This window comes from Brachyhypopomus gauderio, chromosome 5 (assembly GCF_052324685.1).
Source record: "Brachyhypopomus gauderio isolate BG-103 chromosome 5, BGAUD_0.2, whole genome shotgun sequence".
NCBI classification, from domain to species: Eukaryota; Metazoa; Chordata; class Actinopteri; order Gymnotiformes; family Hypopomidae; genus Brachyhypopomus; species Brachyhypopomus gauderio.
In genome coordinates, this window is record NC_135215.1 from 33,935,037 (window position 1) to 33,961,250 (window position 26,214).

A 26,214-nucleotide genomic window follows, 5' to 3' on the forward strand; every position below is an offset into this window, starting at 1 on the left:
TGTCCCATGCAACAAGCACCTTGGAGTAGAATCAAATTTCATTGTAATGCAAATTATAATGACAATAAAGGCGATTCTGATTCTGATTTATGTGCACATGTGAAGAGCTGCTACACCACTTCAATATTTTTTAAACTAAATGAAAATTTCTATTTGAAGACTACTTTAGCTTCACTCCACCTGTGAATATTTTGTGGTGAAATGCAGCATTTAAATGTGCAAAATGTAATATATATGGTACATGGTCGTGAAGTATGCACATTTGTCATGTGTAATGTGATGGAAACCTCACCCTCTCCTCATCACAATCACCAAATTTATTATCATAGGAATTGTCATACTATTCTTATGCAAATTACATACATACGAGATTATTTTATGAACTTTTTTTTAAGTACGCATTTTAATGTTTATTGCTGTAGTTTCCCAGTCAACCTGTATTTTGAATTATTTTGCCGACCGAGACCGGAATTCGATGCTGATTTGACGCGCATGTCTATGACGCCATTGTTTATTTTTCTATGTACATAAACGCGGTGGAATGAAAACGTAGCCTACTTGCAATTTATTGAAATACTCTGGCGATTTTCACATCTTCCTGGTTACTTTCAAACAGGTAAGCAGCTCCATGAGCTACACGTTTGAGCTTTTGCTTACTGTCAGACTAATATTTTATCGTTTTATAGATTCGTGAGACCAAAAGGGGTGCAGCCTTCCGTAAATATTGAACGCGTTGAAGGCACATGTAACGTGATGTCAACTGTAGATTCACTTTTGAACCTGTGAGTAATCCTTCCTAGCTACAACCCGACGAACATTCAAAGAACATTTCTGTACTTGACAAGTGTACATCTAATGTTGACGTGACGTTTTTTATTAGTGACTGATAAAAAACAGATGGAAAAGATCCTGAGTACCGTAACCAATCTGTCCCCAGGAGCAGTGTCAGGGTCGCGCAGTATGTGGCCCCCTACAGCGACTGTGTACGAACTTTGCCGTGTACCGTGAAAGACAAGCTGATCCGAATAATGACGTCTCAAGGCACGGTTACTGACTTAAATATAAGCCAGGTAAATTTGGTAAATCTACTGGAACTGTAGTAGTCCTATTTTAAAGTTGTTTTTTTCTTCAGTGCCTGCTGGATCCATACTCTTTCTCTCACGTCATCTGGCCTGTTTGCAGGTCCTACATGGAGGAATTCGCACGTTGGATCTTCAGAACTGCAAAGTTTCAGACGCTACACTTAAACAAATCCATTGTCAGCAATTAAGGACAATAATACTTATAGGATGTGAACATATCACATCAGAAGGTAGGATGTGTTAGTTAGCACCTATCACTGAATAGCATTGCATAAGTGAATGTACTCTTAAAAAAAAAATTCATTAACACTAAATTAGAGATTTGTGCTCTAGGTCTCAAGGCCTTGGCATCCCATTGTCCATGTCTTCAATTAGTTGATCTGACTGGATGTCCAGCTGTAACTGATTCAGGAATCCAGGCTCTGGCACGTAACTGCAAGCGTCTAGAGGTCATTTCCCTCTGGGGATGCACGGCGATCACTGATATAGCCTTGATTGAACTAGGGACAAACTGCAAGTTTCTGTACAGCATCCATTTTGGTGAGACAGAGGTAATCAATCAATCAATCAATCAAATTTTATTTATATAGCGCTTTTTACAACAGTTGTTGTCACAAAGCAGCTTTACAAGTGCCGAGTCCTAGCCCCCAGTGAGCAAGCCAAGGGTGACAGTGGCAAGGAAAAACTCCCTAGTTTTTTGCATGAGGAAGAAACCTTGAGAGGAACCAAGACTCAGGGGGGAACCCATCCTCCTCTGGCCGACACCGGTCACCATGACAACAACAACAATTTAAACAGAAAGAAATAAAGAAAAGGAAAAGATGTAGTAATGTCCATCATGGTGTAGGCTATCCGGTCAGGCAGTAGGTGGCTGGCACTGGATGGATCGCTTGTCTCTCCTCATCTCATATTTCCTCAAGCAGGCGGGCAGCCATGTGGAGAAAATAAAACAGGGAAAATTAGCTCTGTATGAGGACATATACAGGACAGATGAAATTAAACACATTTCTGGAGTGTGGCAGCAACTCCGGCATTAAGTTAAACTATTACAACCTAGCTAAAAAGGCAGAACCAGAAGGTAACATAGGCTTGGGGGCATTCTGAGACAATGGCATCCATCCACTGCCCTGTCAACAAACTTGAGTGACCACGAGCAGTGACAGGACGACAGCACCAGCGCCCCAGTCTACCATAAAACCCTTCGTCTATGGACCCCTGGATCTGTACCTTTATCTAAGGGGGGATGTTAATTATCAAATGCTAAACCAAATAGGTGGGTTTTCAACCTAGACTTAAAGATTGTGACTGTGTCAGAGTTCCGTACACATTTTGGAAGGTTGTTCCAAATCTGGGGGGCCTTATAAGAAAAGGCTCTTCCCCCTGCTGTTACCTTATTAATTTGTGGAACTAATAAAAGACCAGCACCCTGTGATCTTGGTGGACGTGGGGGTTCATAGTAGGAAATAAGTTCCTGGAGGTATTCAGGAGCAAGCCCATGCAGTGCTTTATATGTTAATAATAGAATTTTTAAATCAATACGGAATTTAACTGGGAGCCAATGCAGAGCTGATAGGACTGGTGTAATATGTTGAAATTTTCTAGTTCTGGTCAGAACTCTGGCTGTGGCATTTTGAACTATTTGAAGTTTATTTAGATTCCTATTTGAACATCCTGACAGTAGTGCATTGCAGTAGTCTAATCTAGAGCTAACAAAAGCGTGCACCAATTTTTCTGCATCATCCTGTGATAATGCATTTCTTAACTTGGCAATGTTGCGGAGATGTAGAAAAGCTATCCTAGTAGTATTGTCTATGTATTTATCAAATGATAGGTCGGAGTCGAGTATGACGCCTAGGTTTTTGGCTACTGTGCCAGGTGTAATGGGATAGTCTGCAAGATTAAGCATTAGATCTGGAATTTTTTAGCGGCCTTAGGGCCCACAAGGAGAATCAGAAGTTATTTTGAACGAGTGCAGTAAAGAAACAAACAAAATTCTAATGATAATTGACTGGTCTTATCTGACAATGAAGGATGTGTCATTCTGCCATGTCATTTGTGAATTTTTTGGTGGCAAATGGGACCATTGGGCCTCATGCAAAAAACAAAACAACTTTGTTGTAAAATCAATTTGTACATCTGTGCAATATCGGACTGTGCAAATGTTTAAAGGTTCACCAAATTGTAACTAACACTACAGTTAACATTTAATACTGGAATTAAGAGTTGACAGCGGCAAGGAATGGGGAAACAAATGTACTTTGACCCCCACTTTCACCCACATTGACAAAATGGATATTAAATCAGGGTTCAAAAAGACTCACCAAATGTACCACAGCAGTACATGATTAAAATGGAAGGAATTCTAGGGCAAGACGTGAGAGAATACATGTCATTGTAGGTGAAGCTGCAGTCAAGCATTGCAGTGGATGTTGCTTTGAACTGTGATGATCAACATTGCAATCAGTGGCGCAAAACGGGGGTATGCAGCGTTTGTGACGCATAGGGGCACTGCACTAGAGGGGGCGCCAAATCGATGAGATATACTTAATTTGTGTCCATTTTACGTTGGTCACAGGTCACTGATGAAGGTGTTATTGCTCTTGCAACTGGAGTGTGCTGCCATAGTCTAAAGGTAATGTGTATGGTCATTAGTCTTTATCTAAGAGGAAAAATGCGGAATTGCTAGAAAACTAAAAAGCATAAGGCAAAGACATATTTAATGGTAATATGACCTGAAAAGGTGGATAAACCACTGCTTTCAATTTACTATAAGGACCACCACTAAAATACAGTCTTTTCTGATGTAAAAAGTGGAGTATTCATAGTTGATGGTTGTCAGAAGGATAGCACAAATCGATATTAAGATTAAACATTTGTGCGCTTTGGAAGGATGTACTAGGCATAAGGGACTCTGTGCCTTGCAGAGTATTAAGCACTGTTAGGATATTTTTAAGGAATTTATATTGCACTCTAGACTTAAGTATTTAATGTGTTACTTGAATAACATAAACCTGGACCTGAGAAACATTTTATGCTTTCCTCTTTCTCTTAAACTAAAATTTTGGTACGTTTATGCCCAAACAGGAGTTACAAATGGTACGATGTCGTAATTTGACAGATAATGCTGTGACTGCTGTTCTTTCAAACTGTGTCAACGTTAGGATGTTCAACTTTCATGGATGCCCTCTTATTACAGGTATGTTGTAAGATCCACTGTTGTTACTTTAATGTTAATAGAAAAAACATTATGAATCCATGTCTCTACTCGCTTCAACAATAAATGTACATTTTCCTTTAGATAAATCCAGGGAGGCACTCCATAACTTTACTGGGCCAAATAAGATCCAGCAGGTCTCCTGGACTGTGTACTAAGAGTACAGTTCTGAAGGCTATCTGAACATTGTACAACTGTTTACACTTGACCATGTGTGTATTTATAGTTACACAGTAGGATTGTTTCAGTACATACACGTGGAAAAGGGGCATCATTAGATAGTGGGAAATAAGATCAATATAATTTTGAAGAAATCAAATTTGAAGAAATCAAAGGTGGTGTTACTTCAGCTACGTTTTTTACAGTCTTCTGTAAAGCATGGCCCCTTAGGTCCCTTAGACATGTTATGAACAAACAAGAATATGAGTCAAACACTGATATCTTCTTAAGTCAATGTAGATTTCAACTTATTTCAGTTAAGTGGATAATTGTCATATTTGCTAATATGAAAAACACTACATTTTTACATCTTTATCTTCTTAAATTCAGGTTGTTGAAATTGGTATTTGTTCTGTATTATTTGTGTTGTTTATGTATTAAATGAGGTATTCTTTATGTGTGTGTATATAGTAATGGTGTCACGGAACAGCTCCGGACCCTTCCCTGTGGGCGTGTCATACTGTCGTCTGCGTGCGGTTATGTCCATGTTTGTACTTCTGTGGGTGTGGGTTGTTTGTGAGCGTGTTCGTTTGTTACACCTGTGCCTTGTCTCGAGGTCACGTGGGTCTGTGTAACTCACCTATATAATGTGCGTTCGCGCAGTGTCTTGTGCTCGTCTTTGTCTAAAGCCAAGTGTCGGCGTGAGTGTGTATGTGCTGCTTGCGCTCCGCACAGAGCTTACACGTATTTGTTTCAATAAATGTTATCTGTTCACCGTAACCGTCTTGGTGCCTGCCTCCTACACCCGGATGTTACAAATGGATTTATTGATAGAGAAAAAAAGGGCCATTAAAATATAATGGATCTTGAAATAGTCAATGAATTTTAACTAACAATTCGCCAAATATAACAATCTAGATTACTTTGCTAATAGCTAAAAGTTAATGCATAGTGTAAACAGGCAAACATTGAGAAGTAAACAGCAACACCTGTCTATGAGCTCTGTGCCCTGCTACAAATGTAATTAGTCCAGATATCCTTTTGATTATTGTCCTATCTGATGGAACAAATAAAACATGCAGATTGCACTGTACTGTTTTATAAAATAATGCTGTTTATTTTTTAACCAAATACATAGGAGTAGAAAACTAGAAATGCAAATGTATGTCATATGAATGCAGAGCAAGCGGATGTAAAATTTTATTGTTGCAGGTAGAATAGAAGTCCTCTCAGGAGCATGGACACTCCTTACATTACATACACGCCTTACATTCTAACAGTTCACAGACAGGAAACTGCAGGTGCTGGTTGCATCGAGTTGCTTTACAGAGAAAATGACCTATGCCCATTACGGAGTTCTTGGGAGTCCTGTTATGGATACATGGCATGATGTACTAATTTAAATTACACATTTTACTGTAACACATGGCTGTTGATCTAAGTAAGAAGCATGATAGAAAATATACCTCCAGATCCACACAAAAGTGCTCATTCCTCTACCCTCACTGAAGGCCTGTATGGAATATCCAGGAATTACATTTGTGACATTTTCTTTAGAGAATGTTCCATGTAACTACATGAAAGGAATGTAACTACAACTACAAGTAAATTCTTCTGACAAAGTTTACTGCCATAAATGTTTACTGTGTATCTTTAAATAAAAACTAGTAAATGTGGATGACCTATTAACAGTAGTTTTATGTGTATTAACATTAGGTAGGTATGTAATGCCACACTGTGCTACTTGTCAGTCCATAATTCTCGTCTTTCACTGAGTCAGGCAACTCAAACTCTGCCTGTTTATGCATCATTGTCTTGATGTCATGGCTCTCAAACTGAGCTCGTCCTGGATCTCCAATGAGGATCTGTGTTCCATGTATTTTAATACACATCCAGAGCCAGTTATGTAGGCTGTCTGCTAGACACTGATCATAGAACATGTCTCCCAAGAGGATGAGGTCCCAGTTCCCAGGTTCTGATCCAATTATATTCTCCGTCACACAAGGCAAGGGCTCCAAACCATTCAGTTCACAATTCATCTCTGTGGCTATTGCAGCAACTATAAAGAAAAAAGATTGTCATTCAGGCATGAAATGAACTTCAGTTATGCAGAATGTCTGCATTAAATAACCTCAATTTGACATTGTACTGCAGACTGTGATTTCACATTTAAGAAAATCTTGGAAGATAAATATCTCACTTGGATCGATGTCATTGGCCACTACGTGATCAGCTCCACTAAGTTTTGCAGCAATAGCAGAGGCACCACAACCACATCCAAGATCCAGAACTCTTCGACCTTCTGAAAGGTGTGGGTTGTTTAGGAGATACCTGGAGTGAACGTATAACATTTCAGACTGAAGTCCTAAATCTATTAGAGCCCTTATACTTTTATACCATTGAGTAGAATATGATGGAACATAGTCCATCATGGGTCATTAAGAATACATGACAGTGGAGAAAAAATTTAAATGCAATACACAAATGATATTATTGCTTTGATTTGATGTAATGTAGAAAACATGGCAAATGTTGGGCTCTGTACTCTCAACCGCTTCAGCCCAGCATGTTTGTTTGATGCAGAAGGAGATAACAGGAACAACAAACCAATTATTGCAATGCTAGACAAAAGATTTTATTAAAACAGAGATATATCTCAGAAGATCTCACACACTGACATACAAAACCTGTGCATCAGAGAGATCTAAAAAATGCTGGTAACATGCAGGTCTTATATGCTATTCCTCCACCCTTCAGATCTTCTTCTATCCCCTAGTGTTCTTGGACATGCAGGCATGACTACATTTTCCATTGTCTCATCTTGGTAGGATGTCTGTACAGGCAGATGTTGTAATTCACCTTGTGTGGAGCTTATCAGTCTAAAACATCTTCTACAGGCCTCTTGCAGGGGTCAGACACTTCCTGTAGACCAAACCGTTCTCCATTGTACTAGTACACTGTATAACTTGTGAGGCCCTTCTTAAGGTTTACAGTTTAAAAACATCTAAGGCAGCAATTCACTACACCACTACTGTCAATTGATCTCTTTGCAGAAACAATTGGAAAGAATTTGCTTTTGTAAAGTTAAACATTTGGTGAATTAGTTGTAATAGAAGGATAAAAAAAAGATTCACTTGGCTTCATGCTTCTGCTGCCATTCTTTGTGATCACCTCCTGCTGCTCTATTAACCTACAACACATCTGTTGAATGTGTTATTACCTCAGATTACATTAATGTTTAATCAGCCCTAATACTGAATAGATTACCTACGACCTACGTTGAAAAACCTATACTTAAGTTTTCTGATTGCAAATATTATAGGGTTGCTGCCTTTTCAATTACCAAAATCACACTCCTATTCCATATAGTTAACACTCACCAATCATGGTAAATGACATAATTGGCCTAAAAGTTTCAGTTGGAGCGAAAACTGGGGAGCGATAAAGTCATAAATATGTGTGCGGAAAATCTATTTCATTACCTCAGTCAGGTGGTCTAATTTTGGTGGCAGCCGAAACGTTAAGCTGCGAGACACATAAAGCATCCAGTTACCTGGCTAATGCTTGTCCCCCAGGCCAGTATATAGCCCAAAACGGTTCAGGAAAAGGCCACAATTCTGGTTTCTCTGTCCAAAACCGGCATTTCTTTGTAAAAAGTCTTAATGAGATCTCTGGTGTTAAACTGTTTCCTTTGACTATCTCTGTATTTTCTGTAATAAAACGTCTTACGTTCTGCTTGGATTTACAGCTGTGTATGTATTGCCGAAAACTAAAAATGTTTCTTAGAACCGAGTTCTTCGTATGCAAAGCCCCAAAAAATCTCGGTATCATGTCGCTATCGTGAGACACCTGTTTACATAATAAACCAAAGACACGAGAAGATCGACCTAACTTGGCAAGTGAAAATCCTTGCGCCACATCTGTGTGCTTGCGCAAATGTGGTTTATATGTGCGTGACCACATCCACCACGTGTTCCGTAGCCACGTCTGGCGCGTTCGTGTAAAACACGTCCTGCGCAGATTGTCTTCAAATATTCCTCATGGTTACACAGCGCCCCCTAGCACGACATAGTGTCATACCTTTTCTGTTACTCAATTTGATTATCAAGTAATACAAAGGATCCAGTAGAGGTGGGCATTCCAGGTTCAGAAAGTAAAACTCTTTCCCAGGATTTTACTCAAGCTTGATAGATTTTCTAATTAGTGGCAGCTAAAATTACTAGAATCAAAACAATCCAAGAAGCCTGAGCAAAATCCTGGTGAGGACTTTTACTTTCTGAACCTGGAATGTCCACATCTGGACTCCAGTACTAATATATTTGAACTCTTTTTGGCAACACTAAAGGGGGAAATCTTTGTCATTTCTGAGGTTTGTGTATGAGGGCTAGGGTAAAAATAGAAAAAAAGAAGATATTACTCATATTTTCCATAATTTTGTTGTTTTGTTTAATTGCGTCTAGGGGTGTATTCAACTAAGGATTTTCATAGTCGAATCTGATTCGTCAGCTTGTCCCTTTAGTCGACTAATAGTCGAATCAGGTTTATTTTTATTTTATTTAGAGCACATTAAACGGGATCCCGTTCTCATTCAGGACTTTTTTCCTCTTCAAAGTAAAAACATAAAACACTCGGATAAATGAATAAACACGGTAGGTTGGCTTTATTCAGCTTTTATTTATTTATTTTTTATAAAACGTTAGAGAACATTAACTGTCAGTGCGCATTGCGCATATCGAACTGTCAGACAGGCACTGTGCAAAATGTCAAAAATATTTTAAATAAAATATGCCGGCCTGAAAATATAAAAAAATTGACACACAACAGCAAAAAATATATAAGGAAAGGGGTTTAAAAGCAAACAACAACAAAAAATGTTTATAGGCCTACTTGCCGAGACGCACCGCGACGAGACGAGACGACACGACCGAAACAACAAACGGCTGAACTGGTTTTTTTTTCGCCTTACGCGTTTTAGATAGTATGCCATGTTGGTTGTTATCGTGCGAAATGAAAGACGTTGATGACATAACTTGCACTTTACTTTGTTTGATTCATCTTTATCTTTTTCAAAATACTTTTGAAGTTTTTTAGTAGCCATTATAATCTCGGCAGATGCGTATTCTGTAGCGTGTTCAGCTCCGCTCGTTTGGATTGTGCAACTGCAGGGTGTGATTTATTAATGTGTAGTAAGGAAGATGCCTATTGTTAATGCGCAAACATCATTGTAAAATATTTATTAACAGAAATTAGGATGATTTTATTTGACAAAAGGCTATATATAACGAAAAAAAGACATTTCATGTAACAACTGATGCTTAGCTGCATCCTTGGGCACCCCCATGCAGTTAGAATGGTACATTTGACTATGACGTTCATAGTCGACTATTCACGCAATTTTCCATGACAACGCTGGGCAGGGCCATCTTGGTTGACTTTGTGTTGGAACTTCCGGTGCTACGGATACGCTGATACCGATTACAAGCAAAACGACAACAAACACAAAATGACTAGCATAATATGTTCAGTTAGAGCAGAGGTGGCCAACCCGTCAGAGACCAAGAGCCACAAGAGGGGGGATGGCAAATGTAAATTATTAGCGGGGGGATGTAAAATGGACACAAATTAAGTAAAAAAACAAGCACAAACTTCGATATAAACATAAGTCGTGATATGCTTCAGGACTTTGTCACGTTTGGAGCACACTACGAGCTCTGTTATGTACGCAACTGTTGTTTTCTAGGTAAAAAGTGGATAAACTCCGTTATCAACACTTGTTACAACGCCACTGACCTGCGCTCACTTTTAGGAAGAAAATAACAGACAGTGTCAGTAGTTTTTAAACCTCCCTCAGTCGTGTGCGGTGCCTTTGCTGCACCTCGTATGTGGTTTATTCCAACCGTGTGACAGAAGAACCGCGTCTCACCAATGAGACTCCAATCACAATCACAATATCACAGATACTTCATACCGCTAGTCTCCAGTTTTCCACTACGCCGGTTTTAAAAGTATTAGCGGCTCGCTGGGCTTGTAAACAAACCGCGCAGCACGAAGATGTAGCAGTGCTTGACCAACAGTGTTACGAACACAGCTCGAAAAGATCTGAGTGTTGCGGGGCACCTTATAACTTATATCCACCGCCTTCCAAAGAAGAGGACTTGCGTCTAAGGCTGAAGGCGCTAAATTTAAAACATCCACCCAAACGTCCATGCGTCTGCTCTTACCAACACCAGATCATCCTTATCCCGAGAAATGGCTCGGTTATGAAGCTCCGTTTAAGCAAACGCGTCGGGTGCTTGTGAGGCTATCAGATAAGTAACTATTTTATAATCAGTGGCCACATCTTTTCCTTGCATTCATTTTGTAATTTAAAGTAATTAAGTAAAGAAGTAAATAGACAAGAATGCCTATTTTATGAAAAAAATCATTAAAATGTAGTAGTGTACACTAATGCAAAAATAGCTGACCGGAAGTTCTAACACAAAGGCGGAAGAAACACACACTTGAAAGTGGGCGTGGCGAAATACGGTGAATAGTCGAATCAGCGACTATTGCAGGTCACCCCTAATTGCGTCATTTATAATTATTCATTCTTTAAACATCAGGTACACCTTCAATAACAAAAATAAATGTTTGGGATCAATATGTTTGTGTGAAGTTGATTTGCTAAAGCAAATGTCAGGATCAGAAATATTGATACTTTGAGTACTGATTCACCCATCCATACCATGGTCTTTATAGTTGCTGAGATTCAATAAGCTACACTCCACTGATATCCAAGAATTTCACAAATAGCTATTTGGGCATGACAGCAAGAGCAACGTTTAGTTAAGTGCTTGCATATTAAATTAGCAATATAGCTAACTAGGACAGAGTGAAGAAATTATACATTCCAGATAGACACTTCTTGACCACTGAATGTCATCTCAAACAGTAAATGGGATGTGGTTTTTCAATTGCTTTATGGTGCTTGTTAAAGACATGTGATTACTACCATTCCCGTGTTTTTTACATAATCATTCAACATAAATGTTTATGAACAAAAATATTTATCTTTATCACTGTGTTTGAAACAACAATGCAATGGAATTTTATAGTTCAACAACTAACTTCTGTAGCTAAATTTAAAACTTATATGAGAGTCATCAGCCATTGGTGGCAAATCTTTAGCAGTTATGTGTGGAACTTTGGCTACTTCACCTATCAGCCTGGAGAACTTGTGAGCTGATTATTCATAGAGGAGGTAAACTGAACATGCACTCTGTATTCTGTGTATGACCATTACCATGGATACATGTTGTCAAGGCTTTAGCCGCAACAGCTTGTTTACAAAACAAAAAAGGTGTGCAGCAAATTAACCTCTGATTTACAGAAAGGAGAAGAAGAGGATGAAGAGGAAGAGGCAGGGGAGCAAATTTGTCCAAAGAGAGCAAGTGTAAACATTTGTCTTAGAACAGTTTATGTTTTTCAGAGAGACATGGACTTGGCCTTTTAAAAGACTAATCATAATAACCTAATTTATTAGGTTAATGATATGTTTATAAGTTAATATTTTTGTACATTTTTCTTTTCCCTGTGGAAATTATTATCGAACACTGAGCCAAGTTTGTAAAGTCAACAAACCAACAAGGTATTGTTATGGTAGCATTGTGGACACCATGTATGCTGAGTGTGAGAACTATCTAGGTTGTGCGAAATATCATTGGCAGGGAAGATGCACTGGAAAAAACAAGCAATCAAATTTCCACCCACAGAAAAACTTTAAACAGCTGACTCCAAACACTCTACCCAGCACAGCAAGTCTTTTGCACAGATCAACTGTTAATATGGCCAAGTGGAGTAGGGAGAACAGAATCTTTTCCCCAGTGATAAGAATGGATGACTGGGAATGGAAAGGTGGTCTGGGTTCTCATGGTCTCAGGAATTCCATCAGATCTTCAATCCCTGTTCCTCTTTCTGAGTTTGGCTCCTTTAAATCTCAGGTAAGTGTTGAATAGATACTTGGACCAGATTAAAATGTGGCTATAGTTTGTTATATAGTAAATGTAAAGAAACAGTGGATGGTATAGTGGTCCTTGGGAACAAAGTAGTGTGAAATTCATGTTTTAAGTACCTGTCTATACATAAAAATTTGTCTTTATAATAAATAAAGTGTTCTGTAAGTCTTCAGCATGGAAATGTATGGGTGTGTCTGAATTAGATCACTACTCCAAAGTCAGCACAAGGTGAGTATTTTTGTGCATGATTTCAAAAGAAAAACAACTGGATAATTTCTTTCAATGCTCTACCTTCATGAACTTTCAGAAATTACTCTCTCTGACTTGTGCTGTTATTAGATTTGGCTGTCTACCTGAACCATTCATTCTTGTCGTATTAGCCGTTTTAGTGGCCAGTATGAAGAAAAAAAAAATGATTCACTTGGCATGAGAAGATGGCAGTCTAGCCCACGTCTGGCACCGGAGGATGTTTCACAATCCCACTGGTCCCAGGGGGTTGAGATGCACGTTGCCCTGGAGGAGAACAGCATGAGAAAGGCCAAACTGATTCAGAAGCTCCGTGAGGCTCATGGGTGTCTGGATTCACAGACAGGGCTCCTGAAGGCCAAAGAGCTTCAGCTCAGCCAGACTGCTGCTCAGCTGCTTGAGCTCAAACATACGGTCACAGTTGGAAAGGCTGCGAGCGTAAGTATCCCAGTTATTTTCTCAGTAGTCCATTAATGCCCTTGAAAGATTATTAAGATGTTAAATCGTATATACAATGTACTGGTAAATTGCATTGTGCTTTTTTTTTTTTTGTCTTTGCTTCAGTGACATTAAACTGGTCAGGTTTTACTTTCTGTCATGTGGACTGCTTGTTTGTGCCCAGGGCAATACTTTGGTGCATTTAACTATTTGATTTAAGCTTATTGGTGCATGCGTTCTCCCCCACAGCAGCTGGCCAAGGCACTGAGTGCTCTGGAGCAGGAGGAGGAACCGAGTCATTTTCAGGAGAGCCATCAGCAAGCGGAGTCACATGACAAGTGAATAATCATCCTGCCATTATTTTTCAGTCTGGATATTAGAGAGAGTAGTACTCTCATCTCAGCAACTGCATGACTTAACAAATGATTGATTAAGACAATCTACTTTGATAATAAATGGTGGGTGTCCGTACCATTTGTTGCGTAAAATTGTTATTTCATGTAGATAAAGGGACTATTTGCATGTTAATGTATGTGAATTAAGGGTATTGGACCTGCAGATGGACATGAAAATGGAATCCAACCTGGAGAACAGGAGCACTGCTCGAATTTCAAACAAACCTACAGTTCAGAAAACCAACCCACAGCTCAATAGGACAATGCCTGTAACAAAAGATGCCTTCTTTAGAGAGGTAAAGTTCTTTATGAAACAGGATAACTAATCATTCGTCATTGTGATGTATATATCAAAGTCTGTTTTATCAAAGTATTTGGGGGAATTAAATGAATGTACATTTAATAGCAGAAAAATATTGGTTTTACCCTAGCTAAGCAGATCTTGAAACCCTGCCATAAAACATGTTATATCAAATTCAGTTTTTCTTTAGGAAAAACAAATGAATGGCAGAGCAGAGGTGTCATTTCAGAGTTCTGACAGGATTAAAAATACTTACATGGCCTTTGATACCATGTTGCATTGACAGAGATGTTAGCATATTTTTGACAGTGTGGTGGAATTGATGGCACAGAAGTCGAGGTCGTATAATATATTAAGCAGTATTTATTTGATAGCAAGAGAGTTACAAAATATAAAAGTTTAAAAGTATGATGTGAAGCTTGCGCTTCATGCAGTAACTCTGAACTGTCTCTCTCAGTCCAGAATGTTTATAATCAAAGTGTGTGTGTAAAAAAAATTAAGGATGCCTGCTTCTCAGGAACAGTTATCAGTTTCCCTGGGATTCAATCGTGGGTGCATAGAAACGGATAAGCAATATTATCTCTAACTCTGCTACTGCACAGAAGACTTCAGTCTTAAAGAAAAACACATTCAATATGGTTACAGTTAATTACTAAGCAGTACTTTTCACACAGACTGTGCTATAGTGTCTGCATGGATCTAACATCATGATCACATGATTAACATGAATCACACATGAATATAATCAATATTTCCTTCACAACAGAGAGACCAAATAGCTGTGAGAAGGGCAGCCAATATGAGCCCATACAACTTTCACTGTGACCCTTAATTTGAATTTTGTTGAATGGCAAGGATGATGTTCGAAGCATACTGTGTAATTAAAAATAAATTAATTTATTCACTGAGACCTATATGTTCATCACAGTGAGAATTTGCAAATGGCTGTGTACCATCTTTCTACCTGCTGTGCTCCAGGGTCAGAAGAAGGCATTGAGCCAGGGGGAGAAGCTACAGCCGGGGTTTCACCCATGTGTGCGGGCCCAGAGTGAGCTGCAGAATCTGCAGCTGCAGCCAACAAAGCCAGCAGGGACTGGTGAGAGGTTGGCACACGTGTACACTGAATTGGGCTGTTCCACACACCTTACCTTCTCTGCTTGCCAAAACCTTCTTACAGGAAAAAGAGCTTCTGTCTGCCCGAGCCGCACAACTTGAAGATCTGAAGACAAAGCTGTCTGCAGCTTTATCTGACAAAGACCGCCTGTTGCAGGTGTGTTCAGTGTTTTTACGCACAATATGTTAATACTTAAAAAAATGCCATGTGTTAGAATGGATGTAAACATTAATCTACAGTATAAATAACATAATAACTGTCCCTTAGATGATCCAGTCAAAAATAGATGAAACAGCCCACAAAAGGTTCTTTCACAGGACTATTGTTCCTGCAGGAGAAGGCTGACCTGTATCGGGAACTGCAGCTGCAGAGAGCCGAGCTGGACAGGGAGGGCTTCACCAAGCAAGTGTGTGAGCTCCACTCAGATCTCACTCAGGCCAAAAACCAGGCCAGTGGACAACAACAGAATACCTTACTAATGAAAAAAGAGCTGCGTTGAGCTGTGGAGGTCAGTCTTTTCTTACACTACATATACACTACTCCTCCTCTCAAGGTGTCAGGTGCTGCTGCTTCCAAAATTAGTTTCTTTATATGACACAGCCCACTACATTTTGTAAATTCAGTAAATTAGTGCTTAGTAAATGCTGAAAGTCTGGAACTCATTTATAGCTACAATCAGGGAGTTCAGAACTGAGTTCAGTCAAGAAAGGAGTTTATTCTCTTTCTCATTGTAGATGCAGAAACCAACAGCGAGAATACTCAAAGTTCTGTTTGCATGCACAATGTTTGTATGCAATGCAAAAGATTTTCTTGAGATCTTTTGTCCCGAGTCCATAGTGAAGTTATAGCAAAGTTTACTACATATAGTCTCTCAGATTATGTTCATTACAGCCATGACCTCTTACATTGTTCCTGAAAACCTATTCTATTACATCTTGTACCATATATCTGTCACATTTATCTTACTCCAATTTACTCCAACTTACACCATGTAACCATGTGTCATATATCTTATTCAAAGTTTTCATTCTTCCTGTGACAGCTGAAAAAATTCAAGCTGAAGTAGGCAGTACTGGTCCAATTGTGTGTGTGTGTGTGGGGGGGGGGAGTTGGGGTTGTAAGCAAGGGGGAGCAGTAATGTCAGATATGTCTAAATATGTATTCTCAGGTAAATAAAAGCCTGTCGGCAGACCTCGCCGCCACCACACAGAGACTCCGGGGTGCACTGAAGCGGCTCCATGAGCTGGAAGCTGAGAGGCTGATCCATGCTAGTCAGATCGCTTCACTGGAAACTGAACGCTTGCAGCTGATTGGACAGAAGGAGGAGCTAATAGGTGTGTTTGATCAGGACAACCAGGAAGAGCTCAGAGAGCTGAGAGAGAGATGCTGTAAGCTCAGGTGAGCCTAACCCTAACCCAGACTAAACCTATCCCATACAAAATGAACAAGACCCTGTTGACTTGCTGACAGTAACAAAGGGATTACAAGGTAATAGTAGTCGCTGTGCTGTGTACAATAGTTCATGTGTACCCATTTGAGGTATATTTTGTCAATGGTATTCTCTGTCTATTTCGTGTGTGTAGAGAGTTACAAGACACTGTAGAAAACGAAAAGCAGAAGCTTCAGGCTCACTGCCAGGGTCTGGAAAAGAAGGTGCAGGACATACAGGCAGTGTGTGGACAAAGAGAGGAAGAGCTTCAGCGCACGAAGGCAGAGTTCGAGCACAAGGAGGACGCACTTCTCCACATGAAGGACACGCTGGAGCGAGAGAAGGAGGCGTTGAAGAAAGTGGCAGCTTACTGGAACGAGCGATGGCTCGGCGTCGCCATGACTCTGCAATCCACGCAGACAGAACTGGAGGAGACCAAGAAACAACAAGTGGAGACTGAAGCAGTATGTGCTGCACCACTGATATTTGGATTTCTCACAGGTGCAAGGAAGCTAGTTTGGTGTTTCTGAAGGGTTGAAACACAAGCATTTGTATGTTCATAAGCTTGTAATGTCTCACAGTAAAAACCCTGCACATGGTTTATTAGTCTCTAAACGCATTGTTTTCAGCTGAGGGAAGAAGCAGCATATCTGGCCAGCGTGGTGAAGACCTTTGAGTCAGAGCTGAAGGACAGTCAGTGAGTGTCTACATGATGCATTTTGCAGTTGGTCATTTTCACCGGAAAAATGAGAAGTGGGCAGATATGTGCTTTTATTGATGCTCAACATGTACCTCCTCATAAGGGATCAGATACAGAGCTTGCGTGAACAGAAAACACAACTTGAGACACAATTCAGCAGAGTCAAGGTGTGTGAGGTGTTTGGTTTCCTAAAGAAAGCAGCTGGTGCTTGGGACCACATGGAATTGGATGCCTGCAGGCAGCAGCCGGAGGTCGAGCCCCTTCAGCCGACACTGATGGTGAACCCTGTATGTCCCGTTCTTCACCCTCTCCATCAGCTGTCCGTGCTGTGTTTCAGTCACTGCACTGGCTCGGAGAGACTGTCACTCTGTGGCCGTAGGTGTCCCTCGAGGAGATGGATGCTGAGCTGGTGTGGGCGAAGGCAAAGCTGATGAGGGCGTGGGATATTTTGAGGAGCCGTGACACTGAACTGGAGGAGCAGAAGCAGGAGCTGCAGTCCGCATGCAGCCAGGTGAAGGGTGCTGAGCCCAGGCACGAGATCCTCGGGGAAGGGGCAGAGTTTGTGGGTGGGGAAAAATGTGCCACTGGAGCAGGTCACTCTCTGTGTTGCCCTCTGTGTCGTGATACAGGTGAGCCATTGGACCAGTGAGGTACAAAGACTGGAACAGCAGCTGGTTGAGAGAGACCAGGAACTGAAAGAAAAGTAAATACCAGTGTTTTTACCCGCATCAGTGTCGTTTATCAGTTATGCAGTTTATACACTACAGTATTATGTGGTGTTTTACCATGTCATGCAATACATTATAATACTATGCTATACATACAGTTGTGATCAAATTTATTCAACCCCCACTGAAATAAAGTGTTTTGGCCAGTTTGACATTGATTTTGATCATTTCAGTCATCTTATTTACAATTATATCAAAGAGGCACTTATAAATTAGACAAACATAACATAATATTTATGATGGAATAACCACAAATGTCTTTACTGTGCTCACATCATTATCAGTTTTATTCAACCCCCTAGTGACATTATTTTTTAGTACTTAGTACAACATCCTTTTCCAGTTATGACAGCTTTCAAGCGTGAAGCATAGCTTGACACAAGTGTCTTGCAGCGACCTATGGGTATCTTAGCCCATTCTTCATGGGCAAAAGCCTCCAGTTCAGTCACATTCTTAGGCTTGCGCACTGCAACTGCCTTCTTTAGGTCCCACCAGAGGTTCTCAATTGGATTTAAGTCTGGTGATTGCGATGGCCACTCTAGAATGTTCCAGCCTTTCATGTTCAACCATGCTCTAGTGGATTTGGATGTGTGCTTCGGATCATTGTCCTGTTGGAAGGTCCAACGTCTCCCAAGCCGCAGGTTTGTGACTGACTCCATCACATTTTCCTCCAAGATCTCCTGGTACTGAAGGGAATTCATGGTACCCTGCACACGTTGAAGCTTTCCTGTACCATTAGAAGCAAAACAGCCCCAAAGCATAATTGACCCCCCGCCATGCTTCACAGTAGGCAAGGTGTTCTTTTGTTCATAAGCCTGGTTCTTCCTTCTCCAAACATAGTGCTGGTCCATTGTCCCAAACAGTTCTAATTTAGTTTCATCTGACCACAGTACACTGTTCCAAAACCTTTGTGGCTTGTCCACATGACTTTTGGCATACTGCAGTCGACTTTTCTTGTTCTTTGGAGTCAGCAAGGGGGTGCATCTGGGCGTTTGGCATGGAGGTCTTCGTTATGCAGTGCGCGCCTTATTGTCTGAGCTGAAACTTCAGTGCCCACATCTGACAGGTCTTTTTTCAGTTCCTTAGCAGTCACGCGGGGATTTTTCTCCACATTACGCTTCAGGTAGCGCACAGCAGTCGCGGTCAGGATCTTCTTTCTGCCACGACCAGGTAACGTTTCCACTGTGCCCTTTAACTTGAACTTGCGAATGATACTTCCGATAGTGTCTCTTGGAATATTTAACAACTTCGCAATCTTTTTATATCCATTGCCATTCTTGTGAAGAGCAATAACCTCTTCTCTTGTCTTCTGGGACCATTCTCTTGCCTTCACCATGCTTGGAAACACACCAGTAGATGTCTAGAAGGAGCTGAGTATCACAGTCCTTTTAAATCTGCCTAATTGGTGCTTATCATGCTTGATTGCTGCTCGTTGACATCCACAGATGTTTTCAATACCTGATGGAAAACACTGGAATGAACCTCTGTTCTTAGGAGTGGTAGTCGTAAAGGGGTTGAATAATTGTGTCAATGAAGAAATCACAAAAAGGCCATTTAATACTTTATGACAAAAAAAATTGATGCTATCTTAGTTGCATTTAGTTCTTTAACAAGTCCTTGTAAGATTTCATTATGAACACAATTACAAATGTGCACTGAATTCCATAAAACCCTTCGCAGCATTGGGGGTTGAATAAATTTGATCACAACTGTATTGTTATATAAATTTTGTTTTGCTATTTCTCTCTAGGGACCTTACTCTCAATAATCTGATGAGCCAGAGAGATGTAGAGAAAACTGACTCTGACATCAGGATAACCACATTAGAAAAGGAGGTACAGAATGAGCAAAGCCTCCACATTTTTAACAAGAGCACCTTTTAACAGTAGAACCCCAGATTGATCCTTAACCTCATGTGTCTTCATCTACTCATGCAGCTTGCAAGACTTAAAGAGTCGTGGACTGGTGGGGAAACAGGCTTGGATGAACATGCCACTGAGGCCACCAGCTCCCTAAAAGCACAGCTAGGGGGTAATCGCTTTGGCCGTCATTCCTACTAGATATAAACCAAAGTGGAGGCTTCGCGCTACACTGACTGTGCTGTGTTTTGCGTGATGCTGACAGAGGGCGTGACAGCCGTGCAGCTGAAGCAGGAGAGGGAGCAGGTTGCACAGAGACTGCACACTCCTCAACCATCCCCACAGGTACTAGCTAACCTGTTACATTCAGATGGCAGCCATCCACTTCCCTCTCAATCCCCCCCAAACTTAGATGGTTTTTAATGATGACTCTCACTCGTTCCTTCCTAGGTTAGAGAAGGGATGAGATCATCCCCAGCGATCAGAAAGCAGAAGTCAGCCAACTTTGACCTCATAGATCCTGATAAACAGAGGAGGCTAATCACTGAGCAGGTTCATAATTATAGTGCAGTGCAAAAGTAATAGTACATCAGTACCATTTGTTTCTTTTATCTTTCCACACTGGATGTACAATGAAACAATGACTCCAGCTTGCGTGAGGCTCAAGGCAGATTGTTAGTGTTAAATTGACATTTTACTAAACCAAATGTAATTTTAAATCAAAATATGACATTTTGAACTTGGTTGAAAATTCAGTTTGCCTGAAGTCCCTGTCCCATAGACATCACCAGATGAGAACAGAATTATCTGATAATACACCACTAGATGATAACTCTATTATCTGATAATACACTTGCTTAGTGTACAGTGCTGCTAGTGTAACTCCCTGTTTGTTTTGGGGGCTGTTGTCTTCAGTAGGCTTAATGCAGTTTTGTGGGCTTCAGTTCAGCTAACTGTATGGACTGTTAAGAACATACAGAACAGCTAACTGAGCCAGCCTGTTTCGACCACTCCACCTTTTGGCCCTAAAGACACCACATGCGCATGCCTGCAGTCACTGTCCTGCTGCAGTGAAAGGCTGCAGAGTGACGTTCTGAGGCAGCTAGGTGGGTCTTTGAAGCATTTAGCAGTACCTAAGACACATTTGTCCACTTAGGAACTGAAGCACTTCCACTCGCAACCACACATAACCATGATATCATCATTCAGAGATGAGGATTAGATCATGAGTAAATCACCACTTTTTCTGCACAATCCTCTTTCCATCATTTAACATTGGTTCAAATTAATAATTTCATTGTTTCAGAAGCTTTAGTCAAATGTACCTTTAGTCAAATGTAACCTGGCATTTCTGTTCTTGAGAGCTACCACTTTGTATCTTGTGGTAAACTCTGAAGTCATGCTGGTATATCTCTGTATGGTGGTGAGGAGTCAAAGCCATTTTAGAATATTCCAGACTCAATCTCACTGGATTATTTATTCAACAATAGCCTTTGATATATCTATGTCTACATCCTGGCCTATGTTCTTAATTATTATTTTGGTAATCAGTAATTGTAGTCTTCTGTGGCTTGCCAGGTTGTCAGTTATTGCTAAGCTCACCACTGTAATCTTGATTTTTTAATTAACTTTTTAATAACGTCATTTATTGTTTTTTTAGCAATCCACATAATCAACGTTAACATAGTAATTGCACATGTAAGCAACTTTGTAGAGTGACCTTGATTATTAATAATACAAGAGAGTTTCCACATAATAATACATTATTGTTTTATTGCACATAATAATACAAGAGAGTTTGTAGACTTTGTTAATCTGCATGCAGATTTAAAAAGCATTATACCAGGAGCACTAAACTAAAAAGGTACATGCACAGAAACCAGCTAATAAAACAAGACAATAAACAGACTTTGGGGAGACTGTGGGGAGTCCATGGGGAGACTCTGGGGAGTCTGTGGGGAGACTGTGAGGAGAATTTGGGGAGTCTGTGGGGAGACTGTTGGCAGTCTGTGGGGAGGTACTGGGGAGACTGTGGGGAGTCTGTGGGGAGACTGTTGGCAGTCTGTGGGGAGGTACTGGGGAGACTGTGGGGAATCTGTGGGGAGACTGTTGGCAGTCTGTGGGGAGGTACTGGGGAGACTGTGGGGAATCTGTGGGGAGACTGTGGGGAGATATTTCCTGGGGGTTCCTGTGGGTCCTAGTTGTGCTCTCTCTGGCAGAAGCCATAATATCTACCATTATGGGCATATATCAAACTTATATCTATATTACTTTTGTGCATTTTTCAGCCTCATGCATACACTCCCATCTTACTGATATTGACACTCCTTTGATTCTCATGTTCAGAAACAACTCATGATGCAATTTCTATTTAAACAATTTATTTCTACATCTGCAGTTAATCTTTTTTAACTTTACATATATCTCCTTCCCTATGCCTTATCTGTACCTGTTTCTGATGTAGCTGAAGACTCTGTTTAAGGAGAGAGGGCAGGTGGAGGAGAGGGTATCACCAGTGACCCAGAGAGGAGCTTACTCAATGCAGGACCAGAGCCCAACATCTGACATTATCAGAGTAAGCATCTCAACAGTACTTATGTCATCTTACTTATGTCATCTTAACTCAGTCAATGCTAATTAAGATGTACAATAAATGTTATTAATGTTACTATTACTGTATTAATGTTGGTCATATTATTATTAGCATTTCCGCATTGCATTAAATTGTATTATGTCAGTTTGAATGTGAATGGCGATGAACCTCAACAATGGAATAATAACAGAATACTAATAATTGCACAAAATGTTTTTAAAATGAGAGTTCCATGAGCACACTGAGAAGTAACAGGACACCGGAGCTGGAGCATGCACAGGAGCAGGCTTTCCAGCAGGGGGCAGGAGAGAGTGCTGCAGCCATGCCTGACCGAGCTCAATCAGAGCCAGTGGCCCCTGAGAAGGAGCTGCATGATCAACTGAGACAGGAGCTCAACAGGAAACCAACTCCCGTGAGTGATGTATACTAGTAATGATGATGATGATGATGATGAGAGGAGGACCAAGTAAAGGGTGATATGAAACAAAGTAAACTATTAAATTAAGTATTAATTAATTAATTAATTAATTAATAATTAAATAATAATTGATTACATAATTTATTAGTAATAATTAACTAATAACACAAAATCGATTGATTAAAATAAAATAAATTATTAGAGAAATTGTTATTTCTCATTTCTTTTTTTTTCGGAAAGTTACCTTACATTTTTGTCAAGACAGATAACACAAGACAACGGCACAGTTCTAAAATCACTTTATGCCTCAATCAAAAACCATGCTGAGGTTCCAGCGGTGGGTTTCAGGTATTTAATGCTACGCCATCGTAAATAAGTGACCATAGTGAGTGTATAGGAGAGCTAGGGCTCCTGCCCAAGCTCAAAGCACAGCTGACACGCTTCTGCCATCATGAGGTGTGTCAGGTGTATCCTGAGCACTCCTGTACTTGAGCACTTAGAATGCTGGATTACAACTGATTATGCATATTCATCGTATGTGTAAGGAACTCAGGTTCAGGAAACAAGAACAATGTCTCTGCTATGTCGCTCCTCAGCAGACATTAGGGTAGAAAAGATCAATTCTAAAAGTTTGTCTTATTCAAAGTCGAATTACTAAAATGCACTTTAAGGATTTTCCCCTGTATGTTCCCCACTACAGAATATCTGATGTTTCAGGCTCACATTAAATCCTCCAGGACTACATTTACAAGGTGTCAATATAGGTGTTCTTCAGGAGAAATCCCATGAGGTGATTGGCAACAATCTTGAAGAATGTCTTACACTCAACACTAAGGGGAGAGATTGATCTAAACTGCTCGATGTTACTAACGTCCTCCTCCTTGGGGATCCACACCCCCTCTGCATATCTCCACTGCTGCGGCTCCATCCTCTTCCTCCATGGCTTACCATGTCTATCTAGTGTAAATGTGCATGTAAGAATATTTTACATTTGCCTTTTTCCTGTCTTGATGCTGCACAACTAATTTCAGAAATATAAGACTTGCACATACTTGTGCACATACTCTAGGGTTAGGTTTAGCTTAGAACTTGAGTAGAATTAGCGTTTACATTGTTTACGTCTAATATTTTTTATGACCTTGTCATAAATGGTTGATTATGAGGTCATCACAAATTGAATGTAGTTTATACAGAAAGTCATTACTTGTACTGATGCATGTACTTGTGCATGAAAGCAAATACTTTCGATTTGTAGTTTTTAAAATGTTAATTTTGGACATAATTAAAAAAAATACTTTCAGGTACAAATAGTTGTGACATTAGTACAGTAAGGAGTGAGAATCCTTAATGAAGAATAAAATTGCTGACAGTAGTTCCATATTTAGTCAGTCCCTCTACTTCACAATTTAAAAGCACATGCAAAAAAAATGAATTCATATTCTAAAGCAGCACGGAGTACCAGGCTTCATGAACACGACCAAACAGAGCTGCTCATTTATGCCGTTCAGACTCAAGAAAGTACAAGACTACAGCTGTGGGATGTGCAAAGCACATGTTATTTCTGGTCCATGCTGTATGTTTCTCCATTGAACTTTACCTTCCTGTGGAACGTCCAGCTAATCTAGCATAATTACGGGAATAGTATGGTTCACAGAATTATAATACAACTGACATGATTGTCAGCCTCTGAATCATATTCATAGCTCATCTTATCAGTTTGGAGAAGGTGATGGAGCTGTCTGATGTTCAATCCAATCTCTCACAGTGTACTCTCAGCCCCTGTGTAAGGGAGGCTTCTACAATATTCACATCAGTCACATCCTGTGAGAACACAGCAAGGCTAAGCGTGCAGCTCTGAATCACGTTTCTATAGTGCAGATCCCAAACTCTGTGGTCTGACCATGAAGCCCTGAGCTCAGACTGAGAGGCCAGGCATGGTGGATACAAGCCAGCCTCAACCATGAGCCCTCACAGTCCTTGCTGGCCCTCTGTACCGGTGTGAATGTCAATATAAATTGTAACAGAGAGCTTTCATAGCAAAAATTTGAACCCTGGTTTGGTGGGAAAGGGTTTGTTTTCCCCTCAAGCAGCTGTTGCCTGCATGGTAGAAATGAGCTCATGGAGAAGGTGATTAGGTGCTATCTGCCTTTTCTCATACACGGTACTATAGTATTCAAAAACCTTCTGCATCATTGACAGCAGTCCATGTTTGGGAACGTATGTGAGTCACTGGCATGTAAAGTTTAGAGGGATGGTGAGCTGAGCCAACATAAGGGAAATCGGGATCTAGACTGTTCAACACAAGCTAGGGGCAAAGGGCATGCTAGAGACATCTTCATCTGGCAGATTGGTGGTTGTGTATATTTCCTTCCATTCTGAACCTTTGGAGGTGTGACCTCCCGAAGAGAGGGAGGGTGTCAGGACCAGGATCATGTGATCAGCAGGACGGAGGGATATTTCCTTTTTGCCCTCTGAAGATTTATATGTAGTCCTTTGGCCAACCTTAGGACACATGCCAGAATCAGAGATCCTGCTATATCCAGCAGAATCTGGAGATAACCTGAACTGAAATCTCAAGTGAAACCCAGGGAGGAGCTAACACCTCTATTCCAAATGAGTAAACATCTGCTTTACAGAAATAGCAATAGTAAGTTTTTATCTACATGCAGACATCATCCAGTCAAAATTATAGTTTTGTCTTATTCACATCTGAAAAATGCTAAATATAAGTACTGATTGGATGAAGATTGTATGGTTTCCTGGAATAATTTATGGAAGAATGATAATTACAGTTTAATGCTAAAGAGATTCACATATGTAATATTAAAGATTTTAACGATTCATAATACAATAAAGAATAGTTTGTGGTACAGTTCACAAGATATGATGTGACAAAAGGAGACTGAAAGCTTGGACTCAGCACATTTATAAGGTTCTAACAAAAACTGGAACAGATTATCAAATTAACAAACCATCCCTACTAAACTACAACATCTGTAGTTCCCTGTGTGTTTGTGTGGAACTACGTAGAATCATCACATAATAAAATGACTAAAGGCATAAACCTCTATCACATCTTTCCATTTTTTAAGTGAATGTTTGTGTAAGTCTGACCTGGCCATGCTACTCCTTTTTCAGTGTGCAGTAATCTGTGATGAGCAATCACTGCAGAACAAAATTAGTAGGCAAGTGGGGTGTGTGTGTGTGTGTGTGTGGGGGGGGGGGGGGGGGGGGGGGTATTTACATCACTCAATCACCAGGACAAAGATGCATGGCTACCATACTGACCCACCTTCTTGCTCATCTTCCAAGGTTATCGTCAGCACAATCCCTGCCTCCCTGACAGGCAGACGTGTCTTGCTTTAGAAGCTTTTAATGTCATCGGTGTGTGTGGCCATGGACTGGTTTATGTTATATAAAAGCTAGTGCATAATATTGAATAATATTTACACAGTAAGGGCGTTAAAAGAGCCAGTAGGACTCTAATAAATATAACTCTTTATATTTGTGCCTCTTTCAATAAGGAACAAATGGAGTGTTACAT

General features: G+C 40.3%; 4 protein-coding genes across 5 annotated transcripts; 3 read left to right on the top strand and 1 right to left on the bottom strand.

Annotated features, from left to right (window-relative positions):
- Nucleotides 1–472: 472 nt before the first annotated feature.
- amn1 (antagonist of mitotic exit network 1 homolog (S. cerevisiae)) lies at nt 473–5,235 on the top strand. Of its 2 annotated transcripts, XM_077007348.1 has the most exons (8): nt 473–616; nt 687–782; nt 938–1,070; nt 1,183–1,312; nt 1,416–1,633; nt 3,658–3,714; nt 4,167–4,278; nt 4,381–5,235. In XM_077007348.1, exons 2-8 carry the CDS (start codon nt 754–756, stop codon nt 4,452–4,454), a joined length of 753 nt encoding a protein of 250 aa, XP_076863463.1. In that variant the 5' UTR covers nt 473–616; nt 687–753; the 3' UTR covers nt 4,455–5,235. The 2 variants fall into 2 exon arrangements, with proteins under 2 accessions (XP_076863463.1, XP_076863462.1); XM_077007347.1 differs by having other exon boundaries at nt 535–782.
- A 309-nt stretch (nt 5,236–5,544) lies between these two features.
- Nucleotides 5,545–8,418, bottom strand: etfbkmt (electron transfer flavoprotein subunit beta lysine methyltransferase). The gene is made up of 3 exons (XM_077007346.1): nt 8,009–8,418; nt 6,656–6,786; nt 5,545–6,514 (listed from the first exon to the last, which is right to left on the bottom strand). Exons 1-3 carry the CDS (start codon nt 8,416–8,418, stop codon nt 6,168–6,170), a joined length of 888 nt encoding a protein of 295 aa, XP_076863461.1. The 3' UTR covers nt 5,545–6,167.
- Nucleotides 8,419–9,118: 700 nt separating this feature from the next.
- LOC143515230 (uncharacterized) lies at nt 9,119–15,453 on the top strand. The gene is made up of 7 exons (XM_077007345.1): nt 9,119–12,434; nt 12,616–12,677; nt 12,830–13,133; nt 13,383–13,471; nt 13,677–13,824; nt 14,808–15,099; nt 15,278–15,453. Exons 1-6 carry the CDS (start codon nt 12,111–12,113, stop codon nt 15,042–15,044), a joined length of 1,164 nt encoding a protein of 387 aa, XP_076863460.1. The 5' UTR covers nt 9,119–12,110; the 3' UTR covers nt 15,045–15,099; nt 15,278–15,453.
- On the top strand, nt 15,317–25,753 carry LOC143515229 (uncharacterized). The gene is made up of 12 exons (XM_077007344.1): nt 15,317–15,451; nt 16,112–16,341; nt 16,527–17,359; nt 17,452–17,583; nt 17,702–17,775; nt 19,551–19,635; nt 19,738–19,831; nt 19,925–20,004; nt 20,110–20,211; nt 22,124–22,234; nt 22,479–22,664; nt 23,371–25,753. The coding sequence occupies exons 3-12, from the start codon at nt 17,150–17,152 to the stop codon at nt 23,377–23,379; spliced, it is 1,083 nt and encodes a 360-aa protein (XP_076863459.1). The 5' UTR covers nt 15,317–15,451; nt 16,112–16,341; nt 16,527–17,149; the 3' UTR covers nt 23,380–25,753.
- Nucleotides 25,754–26,214: the final 461 nt, after the last annotated feature.